The sequence below is a fragment of the Poecilia mexicana genome, unplaced genomic scaffold (assembly GCF_051168715.1).
Source record: "Poecilia mexicana isolate PSO_F unplaced genomic scaffold, ASM5116871v1 scaffold_20, whole genome shotgun sequence".
NCBI classification, from domain to species: domain Eukaryota; kingdom Metazoa; phylum Chordata; class Actinopteri; order Cyprinodontiformes; family Poeciliidae; genus Poecilia; species Poecilia mexicana.
Window position 1 is genome coordinate 12,464,652 of NW_028263389.1, and position 19,743 is coordinate 12,484,394.

At 40.3% G+C, this 19,743-nt stretch overlaps 1 protein-coding gene across 1 annotated transcript; it reads right to left on the reverse strand.

The window, feature by feature from the left end:
• Positions 1 to 888: 888 nt before the first annotated feature.
• crhb (corticotropin releasing hormone b) lies at positions 889 to 1,989 on the reverse strand. Its single transcript, XM_014966905.2, has one exon. It carries the CDS (start codon positions 1,762 to 1,764, stop codon positions 1,225 to 1,227), a length of 540 nt encoding a protein of 179 aa, XP_014822391.2. The 5' UTR covers positions 1,765 to 1,989; the 3' UTR covers positions 889 to 1,224.
• Between the last annotated feature and the right edge of the window lie 17,754 nt (positions 1,990 to 19,743).

Here is a 19,743-nt window from a genome sequence, read left to right on the forward strand (position 1 = left end):
TAAAAATCCTTCATTTGTTCCAATTTCGAAACGAAACTGGGTTTTAAGCCTCGATAAACAATTTAGAAAAAATAAACACTTTTTTACATTTCGCTCTTCATAATAAGTGAAACCTTTTGAATTGCAATATTAAAAATAACTTTTTCACGATGTTCTGATTTACTGAGCTACACCTGCATTTCTTATTTGATTGTTTTTGTCTGTCGCTGCGTAAGCTTGTTCAGCTGGAGTTTCTGTCTGAATTCTCTCGTTTCCCACCTTGTGCTCACGTCTCAAGACCGCAAAGGCTCTTTGTGGTCTCACCTTGACATGGCTTCACTTCCGAGAGTCCATCACTGAGTCCCATCTAATCACTGCACAGCATCAGTCAGTCAGTGAGTTGGATGCTTTTCAAATGGGCCCAGTGCAGCACTACGGGCTCTTAGTGGACACGTTAGCTGTAAGGGATGAGTCACTCAGTGCACAGATCTTGTTCAGTGTGTCTTTAAGGTCAGAGATCAACACAGAGGCTCACATATTGTGCTTAGCATTCATCAGTGGTACATATCTGAGCTAAGGTTGCTTCTTGATGGTGTAATGAGAAGTGCCTCTTGAGGTTGCAGAGGGAATTACTCTACTGTTTCCACCTGCAGGAGCTCCCGCATCCGAAAATTGTTGCCTTTTGTTTGTGTTTTTGCTTTTACTATTTAATCCGTATAATTTAGATTTATCGTTCAAGCTACACGTGTCTTAAAGTCTTGAAAATAGATTTGACTCCCACATTTGGTTGGAGCTTCGGTTTACTCCTGCAAGGATATCGACAGAGAAGTGTAAGCTTTGCATTTGTTCATTTTTTTATTTAAAAAATATAAATATAAGACGTGTCGTTGCACAACAGAAAAAAAAATGTCTGGTTGCACATAAGTTTATTAACAAACATAAATATCATAAATACAGCGGTTCATGATCTAAAACAAAATACAAATTTATGTTTGAACGAAAAGAAAAGTGCGTCTTCTGAAACTCTACAAATTCGACACCAACATCAAAATGGCAAGGTATAACCGGACCGGTCCAGCCCGTTTACGCTCCATCGTTTTTAGGTTAAAGCTATAAATTATCGAGTGATAAAGCAGCACTATATTGCACACAGCATGTTTTTGTGCTAATAAATGCAGAACAAATAAAATAAAATAAAAGATAAACAGAGGGAACTGAGATCTTTGGCGGGCTGGAGAGATGGTTTCATTTCCCAAACAGCTCCATCATCCTTCTGTTGTTCTGCGCCTGCTGGGCCAGCTGTTCCGCCTTGGACATCTCCATCATCTCCCGCAGCAGGTGGAAGGTCAGGTCCAGGGATATCGGTGGGTCTTCGGACCTCCTCTCCCTCTCCATCGACTCGTCCCCGCGGTCGGCGAAGCCACCTATGAGCGCTCTGATGTTGCCAACTTTCCCCTGCAAGAGGCGCCGCGTCAGCTGGAGCTGCTGCGCTCTGTTGAAGATGGATGGGGATCCGCCGGGATAGTACAAGGATGGGAAAGAGTTAGAGTCCCCGTTTCCCAGCCGGATGAAGTACTCCTCTCCGAGGCGCTCCAGAATGGGACCAGACTGCTGCTGCTGCTGCTGCTGCTCCTGCTGCTGCCGCCGCTGCTGCTGTTCGGAGTTTTGGCTTTGGAGAGCGGGGATGCGCAGGGGACCGCCTGGGCTCTCAATAGCCCGACATTCGTAGCGCGGTAAGAAGGCAACGAGCAGAATAACGGTGGTGCCGAATAAATTGAGCTTCATGTCAGGATTTCAGCTGGAAATCTGGGAAGAGGGGGAAGGTGAAAAAAAACGCACTTAGGATTCATGTTTGCTGCGTAAAGAGACAATTACGCACGGAAAACACACCTGAAAACAGCCATTGGTGTTCCAATTAATGTACCTATCATTAATGAATAAATTCTATCTAAATAATAATCATACCTTCTCATGTTAGAGTTAATAAAAATGATAAACTATTTTTTTTTAAAAATCTTTGCGTATCTTGGTTAAGATTTTCTACTGAGATGTTAAAAATTCAAAAAGAACCAAACAAAATCAGCAGTAATGAGTTGATAGGCATCTATCTTTGTTTTAAATGAGAAAACATACCAAGTTAAGTACTAAGCAGAAAAGAAAGAAAAAAAAAACTGAAGAATTTCCTTACCTTCAGTACAGGTAGTCCAGGAGTCTACAGCCGCGTAGATTGCCAGGTACAGTTGGCGAGGTGCCGCCCTCCTTCACTTCTCCGAAGAGACAAGTATATAGTTACTTAAAGGCAGAAGAGATGCTGAATGGACTTATATATAGCCGCCGTCACTACAAGCGCGTTGCTGCGAGCCCCAGATTGATTCTGCGCGTCCTCGCAGGGGTTGAACGTGAATGGACGCCTCTGACAAAGTGCTTTAGTTCGGATGGGATGAGTCATACGTGAGCATGCGCGCGCGCACACGAGCGCCTACCTCCCCCCTCTGCGCCTGAAGATCAGGCCTAAATAGGTGCCACACCTACAGGCATTTTTCACTGGAAAGGGATAGTTGGAAATTCTAAGAGCGCTTTGCTTAGAAGTTAATGGAAATGTTGGATCAATAGAAGCTCTAAATTGTGTGTGTGTGTGTGTGTTTTTAATAACCATCTAATTAAATCAACGTTTAGTTAGCTGGTTGCTGCTTTTTATTTTTGCATGGATAGAAATATTCTGAAAACGAACACCTGCTATATAACAGGTGCATTCAAATTGAGTTATTTCTGCGTGTTGCACTAAAATAATGACTCTAAAGCAGTTCCTCAATTGACCTGAGCTGCAATTAATGAATGTGCATTTGCAAACACCTCAGGCTCACAGAGAGACATTGGCTCCAGTGATTCATTGCTGCTGCACATATGTACGTCACCGCCTCTCCACCTTACTGACTCGGCCACTTTGTTTTAGAGGGGGGGGGGGGGGCTGCCACCAAAACTCGCTTTCAAGACGTGAAGCTTTGTCTTGAATGTTAAATAATTTCAATCTGGAGTGTTGCTGTTTCATCCTTCTTCTTCTTCTTCTTCTCGATTCAGCAGTAGGTGTTGTAATACCTACTGCTGATTCGACCCGGTTGCTAATGGTGAAGCGTGAGGCTGCGAAAGAGTTGGAAAAAGTTGGCACTTTTAATCCTTTTAGTAAGTCACCTTAACAGTGTCATCTAACTTTTCCCATTATTCGTAAAGAAAAACCCAGACATTTTGATCAGGAAAATTATGTTCCAGACATATATGCAGGGGTTAAAGTGATTCAATGGATTCTGTGCTTTCAAGGAGGAGCAGCCAATATGTGACAAAATTGTGGAGGAAATATGATTTTTTTTTCTTTGTACGTGTTGCACAAGACCAGATTTTTATGTGAAAGATCAACACAAAGTACTGCATAATTTTGCAAATCAAGCCTTTGTGAAAGAGTGTCAGTAAGAGTTAGGAGACCCATTTACAGTTTACTGATAATTCATTGAACATGTGGTACGTGGTACAGAACAACCTGCTTGGCTCCACGCTGACAATGCAAATCACCTGCAACTCTCCAACCTTACAGCTAAACATGGTGGTGGCAGCATTATGCTGTGGAGAAGGTTAGAGTTGATGGGAAGCTTAAATAGGCTTAATACAGGGCAATGACGGAGGCTTCAGATTAAAGTTTGTTCATTGATTTGAATGGCCTAGTCAAAGTGAATACAGGGTGTGGGCGTCTTTTTGGAGCTTCATGAACCACCGTTGCTGGGAACTGATAGCAGCTAATCAGTACCTGGATTAGCTGCTATCACAGCTAATGCAGGTACTGATTGTACAGAAATCATTCTGCGCAATCCGCCGTTTTCTTGTTGCTCTGTTTCGTTGGCGCCGTTCCAGAATTAGAAATATCACATCATTAAACCTGCGTTGAATCTGCTGCTTTTGACCTTCAAAATGGGTTTGCAATTGTAATAACAGTTTCCCTTCCTGGGTTTGTGATCGTTTCTGTCCAATAGGAGCAATGGTTGTCACCTGCGTGGCTTTGTTTACAGATTACAGTCTGCTTGCAAAAAAAAAAAAAAAAGCACAATGTGAAAGGATAAAGTGCACTTTCAGTCCAGACCAAAAAAGTGGACCAAAATAAGGCCTGGTCCACTTTGAACAAGACTTTAAAACAGATTTTTACTGATGTTGTTTCATCCAATCTGACTGAGCGTGAGCTGCTTTAAAAGGAGGAATGTGCGTAAATGTTAGTCTCCAGTTGTGCAACGCTGGTAAAAAGACATGCAAATATGAGATTTGATTGCACAAAATATTTACTTGCAGGGGTTGAATTCATATTGGTTCTATGTTTTTCAAACTTTTTCCAAACCACACCCCACAAGCAGGTACTAATGAAACTAATAATAATCTCCTGGCTGGTTTACTGGGACGTTAACTCCTTCTGATATCCTACAAGTTTCCTGATCGTGAATAATGTTTCTCTTCATGAAGTGACACATTTGGGATTGTTTAGAAATTGGCTTTCCCTGCTGCAGAGATTGACGGAGAGCAAAACTTTGCTCGTCTAATGTCGCTCCTGCTGTTTTTCCTTGTTAGACTTGTTTACTCAGACCTCTGTGCTTCGGTCCGGCAAATAGACAAAACTCTTGCTTTTATGTAAAGCTGTTTTTCATACAGTTTCCCCACTTTGTCAATCTACGTGCTCAAGGGGTTGTTGTCAAGTCCCATCAGGAGAAAAAACACATGTTCCCTGACACAAATAAAACACCGGCAGAGGAGGGAGGGGCTGCTTGTGGACATCTCATGTCACCTCATTTTCAAATCACTGTCCATGGACCGATCGCTGCGACAAAAATCCTCTCCTGTGACACCCTGTGCCGGAAAGTCAGGATTAAATTTTTATCCCTTTGTTTCCTCAGTTAGAGGGAGTCTCTTAGATGATTGTGTTACAAAAAATGCTTTAGTGAATTCTGGGAGGAATCGTGGGAAATAGGGATGTTTTTTTTTTGTTTTTTTAGCTTAATTTATTCCTAACCCAATCAAGTTACTTGTTTGGGTTTAATCAAATTTACAAAGGAAAATCTCCAAATTCAGTTTCCCAAAGCGACTGATTTATTAATCGGTCATTTGCCTTTCTGTGTCTGATTTAATGCAAGAACAAGTGCTTTTCACTTTGAAAGCATTCCCGCCTGAATTCAGTCGTGTTTCACTGAATATTTCCAACGCTGCGCTCGACTTTTTCTAACATAACTTTAATTAACCAGTCGCTCTTCGTGCTGAAGTGCATGTGGCGCCTGTGACAGCAGCGTTGATGCTTGACACCACCTGACCTGAGGCCTTTAGCTCAGGTGTCCCTCTGGTTTATAGGCCAGTCATATAAGTTTTAGCAAAACACTTGACCTTTTTTTTTTTTACACACAAAAACACACATGAAGCATTTTCCAGAAATAAAATTTACTGTTATAAACCTGGTTATAAACCAAACCCCTAAACTGTCACATACAAACAGTTTTAGACTAATTTAATTCATTTTAAACTACAATGATTCAAGTGAAGCATGAACTAATCACTGGCGATTAAAAATTGAACCAGTCTCATAATCTGTCAATAATAAGACTTTAATTGATTAATATAAGTCTAAGGAAAATTAACAATTTACTAAAAATTAAATGAAACAAAATCCCACACCACGCTAGTCTACATCTACTCGTTCCTAATTGACCAAATTAAAAAAAAATAGATTAATATAGAAGGTCAAACAAAGCAAAGCGAGCTTGGGACACACTGCGCGAACAGTAAAAAGTTAGTGCCTACCTAACTTGTGGTGCACTAACTTGTAAGTGGTTATTTTCTAGGAACCACTTGCATTCCTGATTTATGGTTCTTCCTCCTCAGTCAGTCTTTGTTCAGCTCCAAAGACTGCTCAGCTCACTTCTAAACCAGGAAACCTGCTGGAAAACAGCAAATGTGTTTTTTTCTTTACACACTAGAAGCTTTAAGGGAATACAAAAAAAAAAAAAAAAACTTTAAAGGAACCTCATCCCAAAATTAGATTAAGGTTAAATATGATAATAATTAGCAAAAAGATGCTAGTAGATGCTTTATTAATTCAATTCTTAATCTCAATATCGACTGAGTGTTTGTCTGTGTTGAATAAACTTTGTGATACTTCTAAATAAATTCTAATGCAGACAAATATCTCGATTCTTCTTTCAGTAATGATAATAATAATATCACAAAAAGTCGTCCGTAAGACTGATTTTGACGGTTTATTAAACTGATGGATTTTTTTTAACATAATATATTGTTACAGAGCTTAATAGTGCAAAGAGGATTTCAAACTAAATAGTTTTGCAGCAGCGCATTTTGTTTTGCTCCTCTTGTAAATTTGCACACAGCTCAGCAGTTTGTGCACATCCCTTATCAGAACCAGAACTGTCTATGGCGAGTCAATATTACTGCAGGCTGTCCAGCCTCTATCATGTAGGTCAGGTGTCTGAGGTTTCCTTGACATTTTGTCAAGAATACCAATTGCCTATCCTGTCGCACAAAGGTTGTAAAAATAAAATAACTTGTTTCCACTTAAAACCAGCAGTTTATAGTCTAATTATAAGTTTTGAATTATTTCACATTAACACCCAGAGGAGGCATTGATGATTTAATGTAAGGAGTGCAAGAATTGTTTCATTTTAGAATCTAAGTGAAAGTTTAAAAAGTAAACATCAATTTTTAGTTTAAATAAAAGGGATTTTTTTTAAAAAGGAGAGATTGTAAGCGAGTACACTCATTCTCATTTTTCAGAGCCGTTTTTAAAATAAAAACCAAACAAAGCCAAGATGCCTTTTGTCTATACCATTTTTGCTACATGTGTTTTGGTGTTTTCCATCTTCCGGCTCCCAAAAAGACAATGATCTTTTTTTTGTTTAAAGCCTTAAACTGGTGGTTTTTATTTTATAAAGGTTGCAGTGATTTTAAGACCATATGTGTCGGTTTTATAAAAGGTTACTGACAAAGGATTAAGTGTTGTAGTCTTTCGGGACCAGTTTTATTGTGTACAACACGAGGATGGTGTCTGTGGTAAATGCGGTCGCTTTAACAAGGGAACATGTTGCACAGGGAAACAGTGTATCCTCGTCTTGTGGAGGTAATTTCCTCCACAAGAGCTATACAGGTATTGGATGCAGGTACATCTAAAAAGTGTACTTCAGAGTTAAAGTAATAGGTTTCAAGTCTTCTGTTTCGATCATTTTGCCTGGCAGCCGATGAAAAACCCTAATTCAGTCTTTAGAAACAATATGCAAGATGAATGATAGATTCTTTACATAGAAATGTGATGGTAAAGCCTTTAAAATCATGTGGAAGACTCAAGACAGACAAAGTCATTGTTTGTTATGAGAGCTGTTTATGTTAAAGGAATGTTGAGTGGATGGAAAAACTCTGAAAAAGGCGAAAAATTCACAGCTTTAGGAGAATTTCTCAGCAAAGCGCATTTAGAAATTCCTTGTATGAAGCCGCTTCTGAACACCATCAGAAACATCTGAGGAGCAAACAGACGGGAATGTTTGTCAGTGGTCCAAAATTCTCTTTTTAGATGAACATGAATTTACCGTTTCAGTTGAAAATCGAGATCCTAGAGTCTGCAGGAAGCCAGGAGAGACACAGAATCCCCACAGCTAACGTGTGACGTTTCCACAGTGAATGGAGCCCTGAGTTCTCAGCCAAAGTTTCGAGCGCCTCATGCTTTCCTCTGCTAACGACTTTAATGACAACCTGATTTTAATTTTCCATCAGGAGCCAGCATCGCCTGCACTGATAAAAGCACCAACCCGTATTAATAACCGTGGGACACCCAGTTTGTTACCAAGCATCGTCAAGAGGACGTGCAGAAACATCGGACTCAATGATGCACACGACGTCCTGAAACAAGCCAGGCGTCACTTCCTCTCTCAAAGATGGGTCGAGTTTCACAATTAAGTTTTTTTTTCTTGTTCTGTACTGCTGTAATGCAGCCTAACAATGTCAAATCAGATTTGCATGATCACAGTTTTGTGTGCTGGATCTTTAATGAACTCCATTTTGCTCTAATAAAGGGGGAGAATGTGAACATTTTGCTCACCGTGTGCAAAAGTCCTTTTCCTCTGCTAGATCCTTTTAAACTGGATTCTTATGAACCAAAAATTACCACATGTTCCATGCATGATTTCATTAGAAATATATCATAACTTCTAGGAAATATATTAGTGAGATGTCTTATGTTCTTTTGTATTTAAACTGGTTTAGTGTGTGTGTGGGGGGGGTTTGGGGGAATCAGTCTACATAGAAATATAGGCCAAAGCCATTCTACCAAAAACTGTAACCTAGTTTTCTTCTTTATAAAAACCATAACTGTATAATTCTGGATGCCTAAATAGCCTTCATGGTTCCCCCTCTTTATATCATTATCCTTATTCATAGTGGATAATTCAATCAAATGTATCCAGCCGTACAGAGAGAAAAAGAGGAAGAAAGGAAGGAAAAACTTTTGTCCTCCTTTCAAAATTAAAGAGAAAACATATTTATCGACGGGGACAGGACCATGTGGTTCAAAATGATAGAAAATTGCCAGAGAACAAGAAATCTTTTCAAACAACTTTGTTCTAAACTTAGCTTTCTCCGAGCATCGGTGACCTTAAAGACGTTGGCTTCCCTTCAACACGCTGATCCTCGTTCACGTAACAGACGTGTGAAGGCTGTAATGACTGAGTGGGTTTTCTCCTGTCTTTGTGAATGTTTGTCACACTGATCTGACTTACAGCAATCTGCAGCCCGCTCAGAAGGAGAAGTTATGTAAGGGCAAACAAGATCAACAGACAAGACGCGGCCGTGTCTGCATTTAGTACTTTTCTTTAGTTAAATTTAAGTTTCCACGGCAATGGGGGCATTTTTAAGATTAATTTATTCTTGGGAAATAGAGGCTTTATGTAACTCTACCAAGTGTGAGAGGGAAATCTGAACATAACGTTGCAGTAGTGGTTCAACACTTTTAAGTTACATTAGCATGAGGATGTAGCTAACGATATAAACCCATAACCCGGGTCAGCATTAGCACCGCATCTCAGCTACTGTCTCAGTTTGTATCGTATGATTAGCGGTCATCTTCTAAGACCAGCATCCATTATTGTATAGCATTATTATAAATAAAAATAACAGACTCTCTGTTTTGTTTTATATCAAAGTGTGTGTTAGCACTACAGCACAGGTAGATGGAATCAGACGTTGAGAAGCGTACGTTATCTCCCAAAACATTGACTAGTTTGGTCAAAACATTAAAAAAACGAGAACAACCAAGTCAGAGTAATCTTTATAGCCTTAGGAACTGACTGAAAGTTTACACGCTTCTCATTCAATGCATGAGCGTGAGCAGAAGGGTTCGCTTCCTCGTTTTTATGTTGTGTTCACCAAACATTAAGACTGCCAAGACGACCTCGGTGGGCATTTGCCTCATTGCCTTTTAAATGAATGCATGTCCATCGCAGTGTAGCTCAAGATGCAGCCCAGTGAAGATGCAGTGGCCTCTGCAATAACTGCGATGGATTAGATGCACTCTGGTTTTTGTATTTTTACAATAGCATAATGAGGATGAAACTACGGAGTGGCGGACTAGGTTGAAAGTCATTTTTTTGAGAGCTGAAGTGCAGATAATACACTCTTTATTTTGCCGTTTATGACATTAGAGGGTAATTGGGATGGCGGCTGTCCAACGAAGAGACGCTGTACATAACTAACCTCCTCGTCTGTGCATGTTTCAATCATGGGTAAAGCGAATGACTCACACTTTGCCAGCTTTTTTTTTTTTTTTTGGTCTGTTTATCTGGTTGAGATCAGATGATGGGTGAGAGTCTTCTACTGTAAGCTGAGAAGTATATTTCTCTTCTATAATTGCTTGTGTAGGTGTCACTCTTCCTGCTTTGGTTTGTCTCTGATCCTACATAAGGTGCTAGCAGGCACTGATCGCACAACAGCAGTGGGCCAAAATCAAAGATGAGAAGATTGCACTTGACAAGCAGCAGTCTGAGGCAGATCCCCCACTTTCTTTTACAGAAACCACGCAAAGCACCATCAAAACTCTGAAATACTCTAAAGGAATTATTGCCAGGAAACACGATTTACAGCGAAATCAAAATGTGCTTTAAATAATCTTGTGCAACAAATATGTTTTTTTTTTTATATAAACGTACTCAGGTGCTGAGAGCATTAACTGCGTCAGAGCGTCATCGTTGGAGCGCACCTTGTTCTTTGTGATTAATTCAATTGAGTGGTTGTAATTTAAAAGCTCTGAGGGCTCAGCGTCAATCTACCGAACCAGCTGAATGAAACTAATGTAATGAATCAATCATCAAAGATACACACATTAATCTAAGGGTTGTCTCTGTCAGAAACCGTTAAGCGACAGGTTAAGCCCTGCAGGGGGTCGGTGGTGTGTGGATGCAGCGAGGGGCTGTGTGATTCGAGGCGGAAAAGACGCAGAAAGACATCAAGCCGGTGCAGGAAGTTCGTCAGGGGAAGGGATTGGCTGACTGAGGAGTGACATCGTTTATTGGGATGAGCAGATGCAGCTACCACATATAGGTGATGTGCCAGGAGCTCCAGTGTCCTTCACTTCCCCCACCTTCGTCAAGCAGCGATGAAAGGTCGTCCAAACATTTAGCAGTACAGCACATCCGATGTGTTTGTAGCACCAGTAATGTAGACAGAAGGCACAACCTGATGTCGTCAGGAGGCAGAAACAAGCAAAACGAGACCAATTTAAAGGAAAACGGGCATTTTAAGCAAATATTTATAAACATTCTTAATAGCAGATGTTTGAGATTTTGGCATCATCAGGGATCAAATTAGTCATCTGCCTTTTGGGGAACACATTTCCACTTTTACACAATTCCCAGTGCGGTACCGTTAAACATTTTTCCAATGTGGAAAATAAGTTTATATGTTACAAAAGGCATAAATCTGCTGAAAGTCTTTTTTTTTTCTACCCATGAACCCATTTGCAGTTCACTAAGAACAATCTGCTCCCCTCTATTTCCAGCCTTTATACACTTCTTGTTTATTGTTCACTCCACAAGTCTGGTCTTTATAGAAGAGGGCTTTTAGGAGAGGAAAGGCATTACTGAATGAAAGCCCAGAAGTCCCGTTAATAGTTTTCTTCAAGAATAGCATAGCAAAGACAGAGGAAGAAGGCGTAGATGTAAGGTGAGAGGTGAACTGAACTTTTTGACCTAGAGGCAAAAATGTAATGTGTGGCCAAAAATACCAAAAACTATAACATTCTCCTCTGTTCAGTGAAACATGGTGGTGGCATCATCATGCTGGAAGATGCTGGAAGAAAAAGAAAGGTTCGCAGACACATACTGTAAAGAGACATGGTTGAAAGCATCAATCTCTGGTTGTGTAACAGGTATTATTAGAGATGTACAACAAGTTCTTGCAGCTGTAGTTAGTTCTTGACTCAGGAAATGAAATGTTTAAAACTTTGGAGGAGATCAGGGCCGTTTCTCAATATGCGTTCTTGTCTGTACTTGTGTTCTCGCGTCTTCGACAGCGGCCCAAGTACTGTTCCAATCATAGACATCATCTGTACACATCCGGGCAAGAGCGCTCAAAGTAACCGGATGTGTTCTTGCTCCGCCCATTTTATCAAGGACGCGTCAACGAATCCTTCTGCGGACTTGAGGCAGCAAGATATCCCACAATGCAATGCGCCACCAGCAGCGGTAAATAAAGAAGGTCAGTACAGAAATGTATTGCATTTTTACCACCATTAATTGCCACGAAAACTCATTTAAATTTGTTTTTAGGCGAGAAAGTAGACCTTATAGCTTCATCTATCCACTCAGTTCATCCAGAATATTCATACTTTAATATTTGCTCAGGAGTTTTTCGGAGTAGCATAGCTCCGCTAACAGACCCCGGAGGAGCTGCCAGTTTAACGGGCGCTAACCGCAGCCTGATTTCAGCAAGTCACTGTCGTTTTCCGCTGCTTGTTATCTGTTCGTAGCGGCTGAAAGTTAGATACAAAGTGAGCTGCAAGTAGCAGAATAGGAAATATATTTTCTCTTAGCTTATTTTTTATATTTATTTAGTTAATATTGGTATTTTATAAATTGTGTTGACACAGACTTTCAAAACCAATTACTTTCATTCGCTAATTAACTTTTTTTGGGCATTTAAATTCGTAGTAAGAAAAATATTTTAATACAATGTCCCTTCATGATCAGAGAACTTTAATTTGTAAATTAAAAAAAACAACATTTCCCTAGGATTATCATTTCATGTATTAGAGTGAACTCTTATTTTTCACTGTTTTATGCAGGCAGCTCTTCAGGTGAGCAGACTGCAGTTCCAGGTTTACTTCCAGCTTCCCAAAAACTCCTGGAGATTCTCTTCATCCCCGTGTCCTGCCAATGTCCTCTTCACTGTTACCTCATCTTCTTAGAAAAAAACTATTAAATTATGGTAATATTTGCTTTTGACAGTCTCAGTGTGAATTTCTTGGAGTTATTGACTAATTATCTGCTTGTTTTTGTTTATTTTTTTGTTATTCTAATAAAGACATTCCTACAAAAATTATGTTTCTCTTTCTAAGCTGGTATCTTACTAGAGTATGATAACAAAGGAAACATAAGTTTGTTAATAAGTGTTTAGTAGTTATTATAAAATAACCATCCAGTTGTGCGACAGGAACTCTGGCCAGATGCAGGTTGGTAAAACATTAAATATTAAATAATTGTTTTACCTTTCCCTGTTTATGAATCCCCTGCAAACCTGGGGAATAAGGAAGAAATCAGTGAACTGCATGACAGGCTGGCCATCATCTACTATGATTTGTCATTTGAGATAAATATTTTATAAGCAAATAATCTGGTGAAGGTGGCAAACAAGACTCAAGCTTTACTGGTAACAGAATTCTGAAAAAGTAAGTTGAGGTGATAAATTGTTTTCTATTAAGCTTTTTTCAATCAGTAATAAAAAACTTAATCCTGTTAATTTGAAAGTGTTTCTACTTAGAAATTACTTTTCATTAATTATGTATATTTGTTAATATTTGTCTCAATTATAAAATTGTCCAGTCCCAATTGTTAAATTGTTCAGTTTAACGTTTACTGAAATTTACGGAGGTTGAGTGACGTCATCAAGAACGCCCTGTTCCAATTGGCGAACTAGCATACTGCGTCCTTGTGAACTCGGTAAGAACGGACTTTCAACTGTTCTTGCGGGTACGTACTTGCCAAGAACGTACTTGCGTTCTTGAGTATTGAGAAACGGCCCCTGTCCCCACTCCGTCACTTCTTCTCTGCTTCAGCTGCGTTTGCAGACGCGGTGACGTCATGCTGATGACGCGCCGATGTTTTTCTGCATACATTAGCTCCTCTGCAGCCCTTTGCTCCACAGGCTGCATCTTTCTGCTAAGTCGGTCTATTTTTACATCTACTCACCCCACTTTTGGCTCTTCTTGGTCGAGTTTTGCGCTTTTGAATCACATGCCGAATAAATTAAGTAACCACCAATCTCTTCGTTTAACAGTTTCACTTAGCTTGCAAACACTGACCTCTGTGTGCGACATAAGCTGCTTAGCGCATCCTGCCTCAACGTCTAAATCTGCTTTTTGTTGTAAGGTCCAAAATCTACAACATTCCTAATCTTTGAAAATGCCTCTCCGGTTTCTCTGCAGTAAGTTTTCTTTTAATATTTTCTAAAATAAGATAAAATAAATTCCTCTCACCAGTACATCTTTAAGTGTCTTAACTTTAATTCAGGATATTTTCTATTAATACTGATGTAAATCTGCAAAGTAAAATAAGTTTTGTTGCCACTTTTTCCATTTTAATGGCAATTTTTGCACTCTTGACAGGCAGAGACATCGTTTGCCTTATTAGTTCTTTTGAAAATAAAAATGGAAATAATATATGTCAGATGCGCTAAAGGTTGCCTTTGTTGTCTCGCCCCTCTGAGACAGCAATTTACATTACCTTTCATGAGTCCCTGCAATTAAAATTACAGTGCTGCTTTGAAAAAACTCACAAAGTGCTCGACTATGGGAGATTTTATTTTCTCATACTAGATCCTCTGGGGGAAAAAAACAAAACATTAAATTAATATTGGACCATTATATTAGAGTACCTGCTAATTATTGTTCCAACTTACTAATGCTCGGTTAATTATATTTTAAAACTTCTTACATATATACATATGTGTTTTTAGAAAATTATTGTTTTAATTGCTACTTAAATTGGTCAAGATGCAGCAAGCAAATATTCAGTGATCAACAGTGGAAGTTTTTATTTAAAAAAACAACTTATAATTTGATTACTGAGCTGCTCCCTGACCAGCATTTTGTAATTAGATTGTTTTTTCCCCCTCTCAGTCCCTCCTGATGTGTTTGGCTCACTGGGCCGAACACATCACTCCCACACAGGCGACGGTCCACTCAGATGGGCTTCCCCAAGCTCCTTGACCCCTTTCAGCATCACAGAGCATGAATTTCATTACCTGCACTTATGTAAATGTCAATTAGTTGAGAGAATTAGAAACTGGCAACACACCGATCTTTTATCCCTCAACAAGCTGGAAGTCATCATCCCCTCTGTGATTTTCAAGTTTTTGCAAACCGCACAAGAGTCTCGAGGAAAGAAACCTCTTTAATTTAATTCTCGCTGAAAAGTGCGTCCCAGCAAGGCATTACATGTTAGCTGCGTTTTTTTCTTTCTTTCATTAAACATACAATGCCTTTGGAAAAAAGTATATTGCTGGATCCTTCTCACATTTTATCATTCACACCCACAACGCTCACTAAATTTTACTGGGATTTTATGTAGCATATCACAAAGTGGTTCAAAATTGCAGTGTAGAAAAAACAATATACATATGGTTTTAAACTAAAAAAAAAACCCTGAAAATTATGGTGTGGATATGTGTTCAGCCTATTTTCTCTACTCTAATATCCTTAACTTCCAATCAGTTTGCCTTCATTTGACTAATCTGATTAATTAACAGTGCATTTGTATGTAATTTAATCTCAACATAAACATATAATTGAGTTATTTTGCAAATATAAATTGGTATAAATTTCACACTCTAGATGTGAAAACATATCCTCAAAGACTTTTCCCTACAAATACATTTTATTTATTTATTTTTTGTTTGTTTGTTTGTTTGTTTTCAGATACTGACTTTGGTGGGTTGGATAAAAAATTTTATTTAGAAAATTGTGTCAAAATCATGTATCAATTTTCTTTTACTTTTGCTGTGCTGCTTAGTGTTGGTCTTTCACCCAAAATACAGAAAAAAGAGAATAAAAGACTGCAAATTATACTACAACTAAATATTTAATTCCCAACATGAGTTGCACAAAAGTTAGTTTTCTAGGATTTAAAGCTTTAGGAATAGGTAAAACACAACATTTCAACACAAACAATTTTATCTGTTACACAAAACATTTAAAGGATACATCTAAAGTAAATTCAGCACTGAACGGCAGCATGAAATCCCCTGATGGGAAATTGAAAACCGTCTTTTCATTTTATGAGTCAAACCGTTTCCGTCCTGTTCCTTCTGCATTGAAAATAATAACCAAATAGCTTCTTAGAGCATATTGTAAGAGCCAGCCATCCATAATGAAATTGGTGTGAATTTTGTATCAGTAAATGCACCACTGGTGCAGAACAATTTGTTCACATATGCTGCTATCCAGATCGTTATTTACGCATAACACGTTAGCATTGCTAAAGAATCCCAGGGTGAAAATATCTCGTCCCATGAAACAGAAATATTCAAACCCTCCCTATACGCTACCCGGGATACTTTTTAGATCAATATTTTTCCTCCTTCTTGTACAAAGATCTCTTTCTCTGTGAGGGCTCCTTCAAAAACACAAACAAATCAATACAGCACAAGCAGGAAGCCCTCGCATCGACATGCTGCGGCTGGTTAAGCAGTCCGGGTTTAAAGATTATCCCAAAACGAGTGCTGCTCATGTTTCCTTTGACACCATTTACCAGTTCCAGTCAGTCATTGTCTTTTTCAGCCCACTTTTTAAAGGAACCATAGACACAGTCGGTGTTTATGTCAATGTTTTGCAGACGCATTCACAACCCCTGGAACTGGGTCACATCTTTGCCACGTTACAACCACAAACCTCGAAGTGCTTTATTGGGATTCTAAGCGATTTTGGTGCATGATTGTGAAGTGGAGGGAACCGGAGACACGGTTTTCAAAATGAGTACAAATCTGAAAAGTGTGGCATGCTTTTGCATTTACCTCCTGAAGGGTCAACGTTGCTTAGAGTAAAAGGACAAAAAGGAGTGTCTTTACTTTCTTTTGGTTTCTTTGCTACCAAAAACAAAAAACAAAACAAAAAAATAGACTATTTGCTTGATTATATATATTTAATTTTAATAATACTTTTGACTTGACAATTCGGCCCAAGCTCCAAAATGTTTGGACACTAAATTGCTCCACTTCATCTCTATGCAAATGTTTTGAGGCTCCTTTCCTTCTGGAAGATGGACTGAAGTCCTCTGCAGCCTCTAGCAGGTTTCCATCCAAGACTGGAGAAAAGCATTCCCCACAGCATCATGCTGCCACCACCACGTTTCTCTGATATGCAGTGACGGATTCCCCCGCCCCCCCTCACCCCCCTTCACAAATGGTGTCTTGATTGTTGGCCAAAAAGCTGAATTGGTGGTTTTATCTGTCCAGATCTTGCAACAAAAAAAGGCCATATTATTCTGTTTCTTATGTCATCCCACAATTTTGTTTTTCTTTGTGTCGGTTTTATCTCCTAAAATCCAAATGGAATTACGTCAAAGTTTGCAGTCACATAGTAAACATTTTTCAAGTGATATGAATACTTTTTGCAAGGCGGTCTGCCTGACTGAGCTTTGCAGCACAACAAACAACCGCGGGGCGGACAGTGTTCACTTTAACCTGGTTAGACAATGATTTCCAAACAACGCAGAGCGAGCAGGAGCCCAACCAACCACAAGTAGCGACTGTAGCCTGAGGTGTTTCACACAACCGTATCAGGAAGCTGCTTTGTTGCGCTCCTTCTCCCTGGCTGCGAGAAAACGTAAAGAATCATGAAACGATCCGCTGCAAGTTTGAAATCATGTGAAACTGACTCGTCTTGTTGTACTTTTGAAGCAGCCGTGGGTTTTCGCTCCACATAACTCTCTGCCGAGAGAGAAAATGAAACAGAGGTGTAAATTACACTCCCCCCAGATCTGCGCTCAGTGGAGAGATTCCCCCCCCAAAATAACTCGGAGAATTAACACGACCGTTTTGACTTTTGCTTTATTTGTTGAAACGCTTATTTAAAGTAAACCTCGGAGGAACCACCGACTGGATTGTCGGTGCGATCAAAGTCGAGCTTTGTGACTTTTCCTCACTCCTTCCTGGTGAATCCGAAATGGGAGCAAAACAGCAGGAGAGCCACCTTCTGAAACGTCTCGTCTTACCTGGCAGACGTGCCGCAGAATGAGACCCAATAAAACGGAGAGCGCTTTCTTAAAAAAAAAAACGACTCGAGCCTTTTTGAGATGCTGTATCAGTTTGAAATTGTGTTATCCGCTGGAAGAAGTGCTGCCTTTGAAGGGTGAGGGTGTTGGAAATCTGCTTTGCACGGCGAGATCCAAAGCTCCAAAAGAAAGGTCTGTTGACGGCCACTGCTTGGAGGGCCAAGTTTGAGCTTCTTAACGCCTGGTTTAGAGATGCTTCCTGAAAGACCTCGCTCCTAAACATCGGATCTTTGAGCGTGAAAAGGTCACAACCCGCATTTCTCTTGAGAATGACTGACAGAGAGGCGCAGGATCCGCTTAGCGATTTCACACAAGTCAGCATATTCGAGGCACACGACCACTTATCTTTAATGGGGTTTTTTTCCCTAATGCCCGCTAGGGAACAGCGAGGAGATGAGATCTGCACATCAAAGCAGCCACTCTCAGACCCGAGGGCCTGCGGCTCAGATGAATGTGACCCATATTATTTATGTCTTAGGAGCGTCCCCTATGAGATCAAGACGCCGTTCGGCCTCTGTCAAGCTACAAGTGAGGGACAGGTGGGAGCAACGCTGCTTGCAATTTACAAGCTGCTGCGGGGAGTCGAGGCAGCGGGGCGAGCTGTGCGTGAGCAACATTTAATCAGAAACATTTTATGGAGAACAAAGCAAAATAGTCTGTCAAAGATCTCTTTGAGGGACGCATGAAGAAGGGTTCACATCGTCCTCATTGCGGACTCCCCCCTTGCGTCGGATCATCCGGGGACGCTTAGCATGCCGGGGCGACACCAGCGAGCTGCGAGAAATGTGTGACAGTGGCCCTGAGGGTGAGTGGAGCAAGGTGACTTCTGCCCTTTAGCTAATGAGCAGCTTTCGTCTGCCTCGTTCAGCTCCCGTTGACTGATCTGTGAGTTGTTCTGCTGAATGGCAGGGGAACAAAGTTACTTCCCCACCTCCCCCTTTCTCATGGATCTCTTCACAATCTATTCAGGGTGCGTGGAGTGCTCTACATCAGATGGAACACGGCGCTTCAGTGAATGAAAGCCAAACAGTGCGAAAGCACTTCCTGCTGGAGACGTAGAAAGACGGCAAGTGTAATAGTGTGTAATCAACTAAGCTATTTTCTCATCTGAGTGATGGGAAATAATATATACACACACAGTACTTTGCACCACCTTTTACTGCAATCAGCTGCAAGTCTTCTGGGATCTGTCTCTTCTAGCTCGGCTCATCTGCAGACTGCATTTTTTTTTCTTCTTCTTTGCAGAGTAGCTCAAGCTTAGTCAGTTTGGTTGGGGATCATCTGTGAATTTCCATCCATCCATCTTCTTTACACCCTTGTCCCTTGGTGAGGTCGGGAGGGGTGCTGGTGCCCATCTCCAGCTAACGTTCCGGGTAAGGGGTACACCCTGGAGAGGTCGCCAGTCTGTCACAGGGCAACACAGAGACAAACAACCACGCACTCACACCTAGGGGCAATTTGGAGAGGCCAATTAACCTGACATGTTTTTGGACTGTGGGAGGAAACCAGAGTACCTGGAGAAAACCCACAGGGAGAACATGCAAACTCCATGCAGAAAGACTGGGGCCGGGAATCAAACCCAGAACCTTCTTGCTGCAAGGCAACAGCTCTACCAACTGCGCCACTGTGCAGCCCCATCTGTAAATTTGATTTTTTTTTTTTTTTTTTTTAGCATTGGCACAGATTCCCAAGCTTTGGTTAGGTCTGGAGTTTGAGTTTCCCAACAGACTTTGTTCCTCACATGTTCAAATTTTAAAGTTCAAAGTGCTCCTGGATTCCATCCATCCATCCATCCATCCATCCATCCATCCATCCATCCATCCATCCATCCATCCATCCATCCATCCATCCATCCATCCATCCATCCATCCATCCATCCATTTTCTGCCGCTTATCCGGGGTCGTACAACTAAATTTATTGTATATTGTTTACTTTTACCTGTTCAACAAGTAATGGATACTTTTCAAAGTTCAATAGACAAGTAAATTAAGGTTTTTGTATGACCTTTTTTCCAGATTCCCTGCAGTTTAATTGATGTCTACAGAGACTAAAAGCACTCGGTGATAAAATTTATCACAGATAGCTGATCGAAGCTGCTTTGTTTAAATTAAATGTCTTCACAAGCTCTGATTGGCTCTCAATAAGCTTCAGGTGAAACAAAAAAAAAATAGATTTACCTAATACTGAATAAATCCTTAAGCACAT

Coding starts and splice junctions, on each gene's coding strand:
- crhb (XM_014966905.2), bottom strand. CDS start 1,764: ATGAAGCTCAATTTATTCGGCACCACCGTTATTCTGCTCGTTGCCTTC.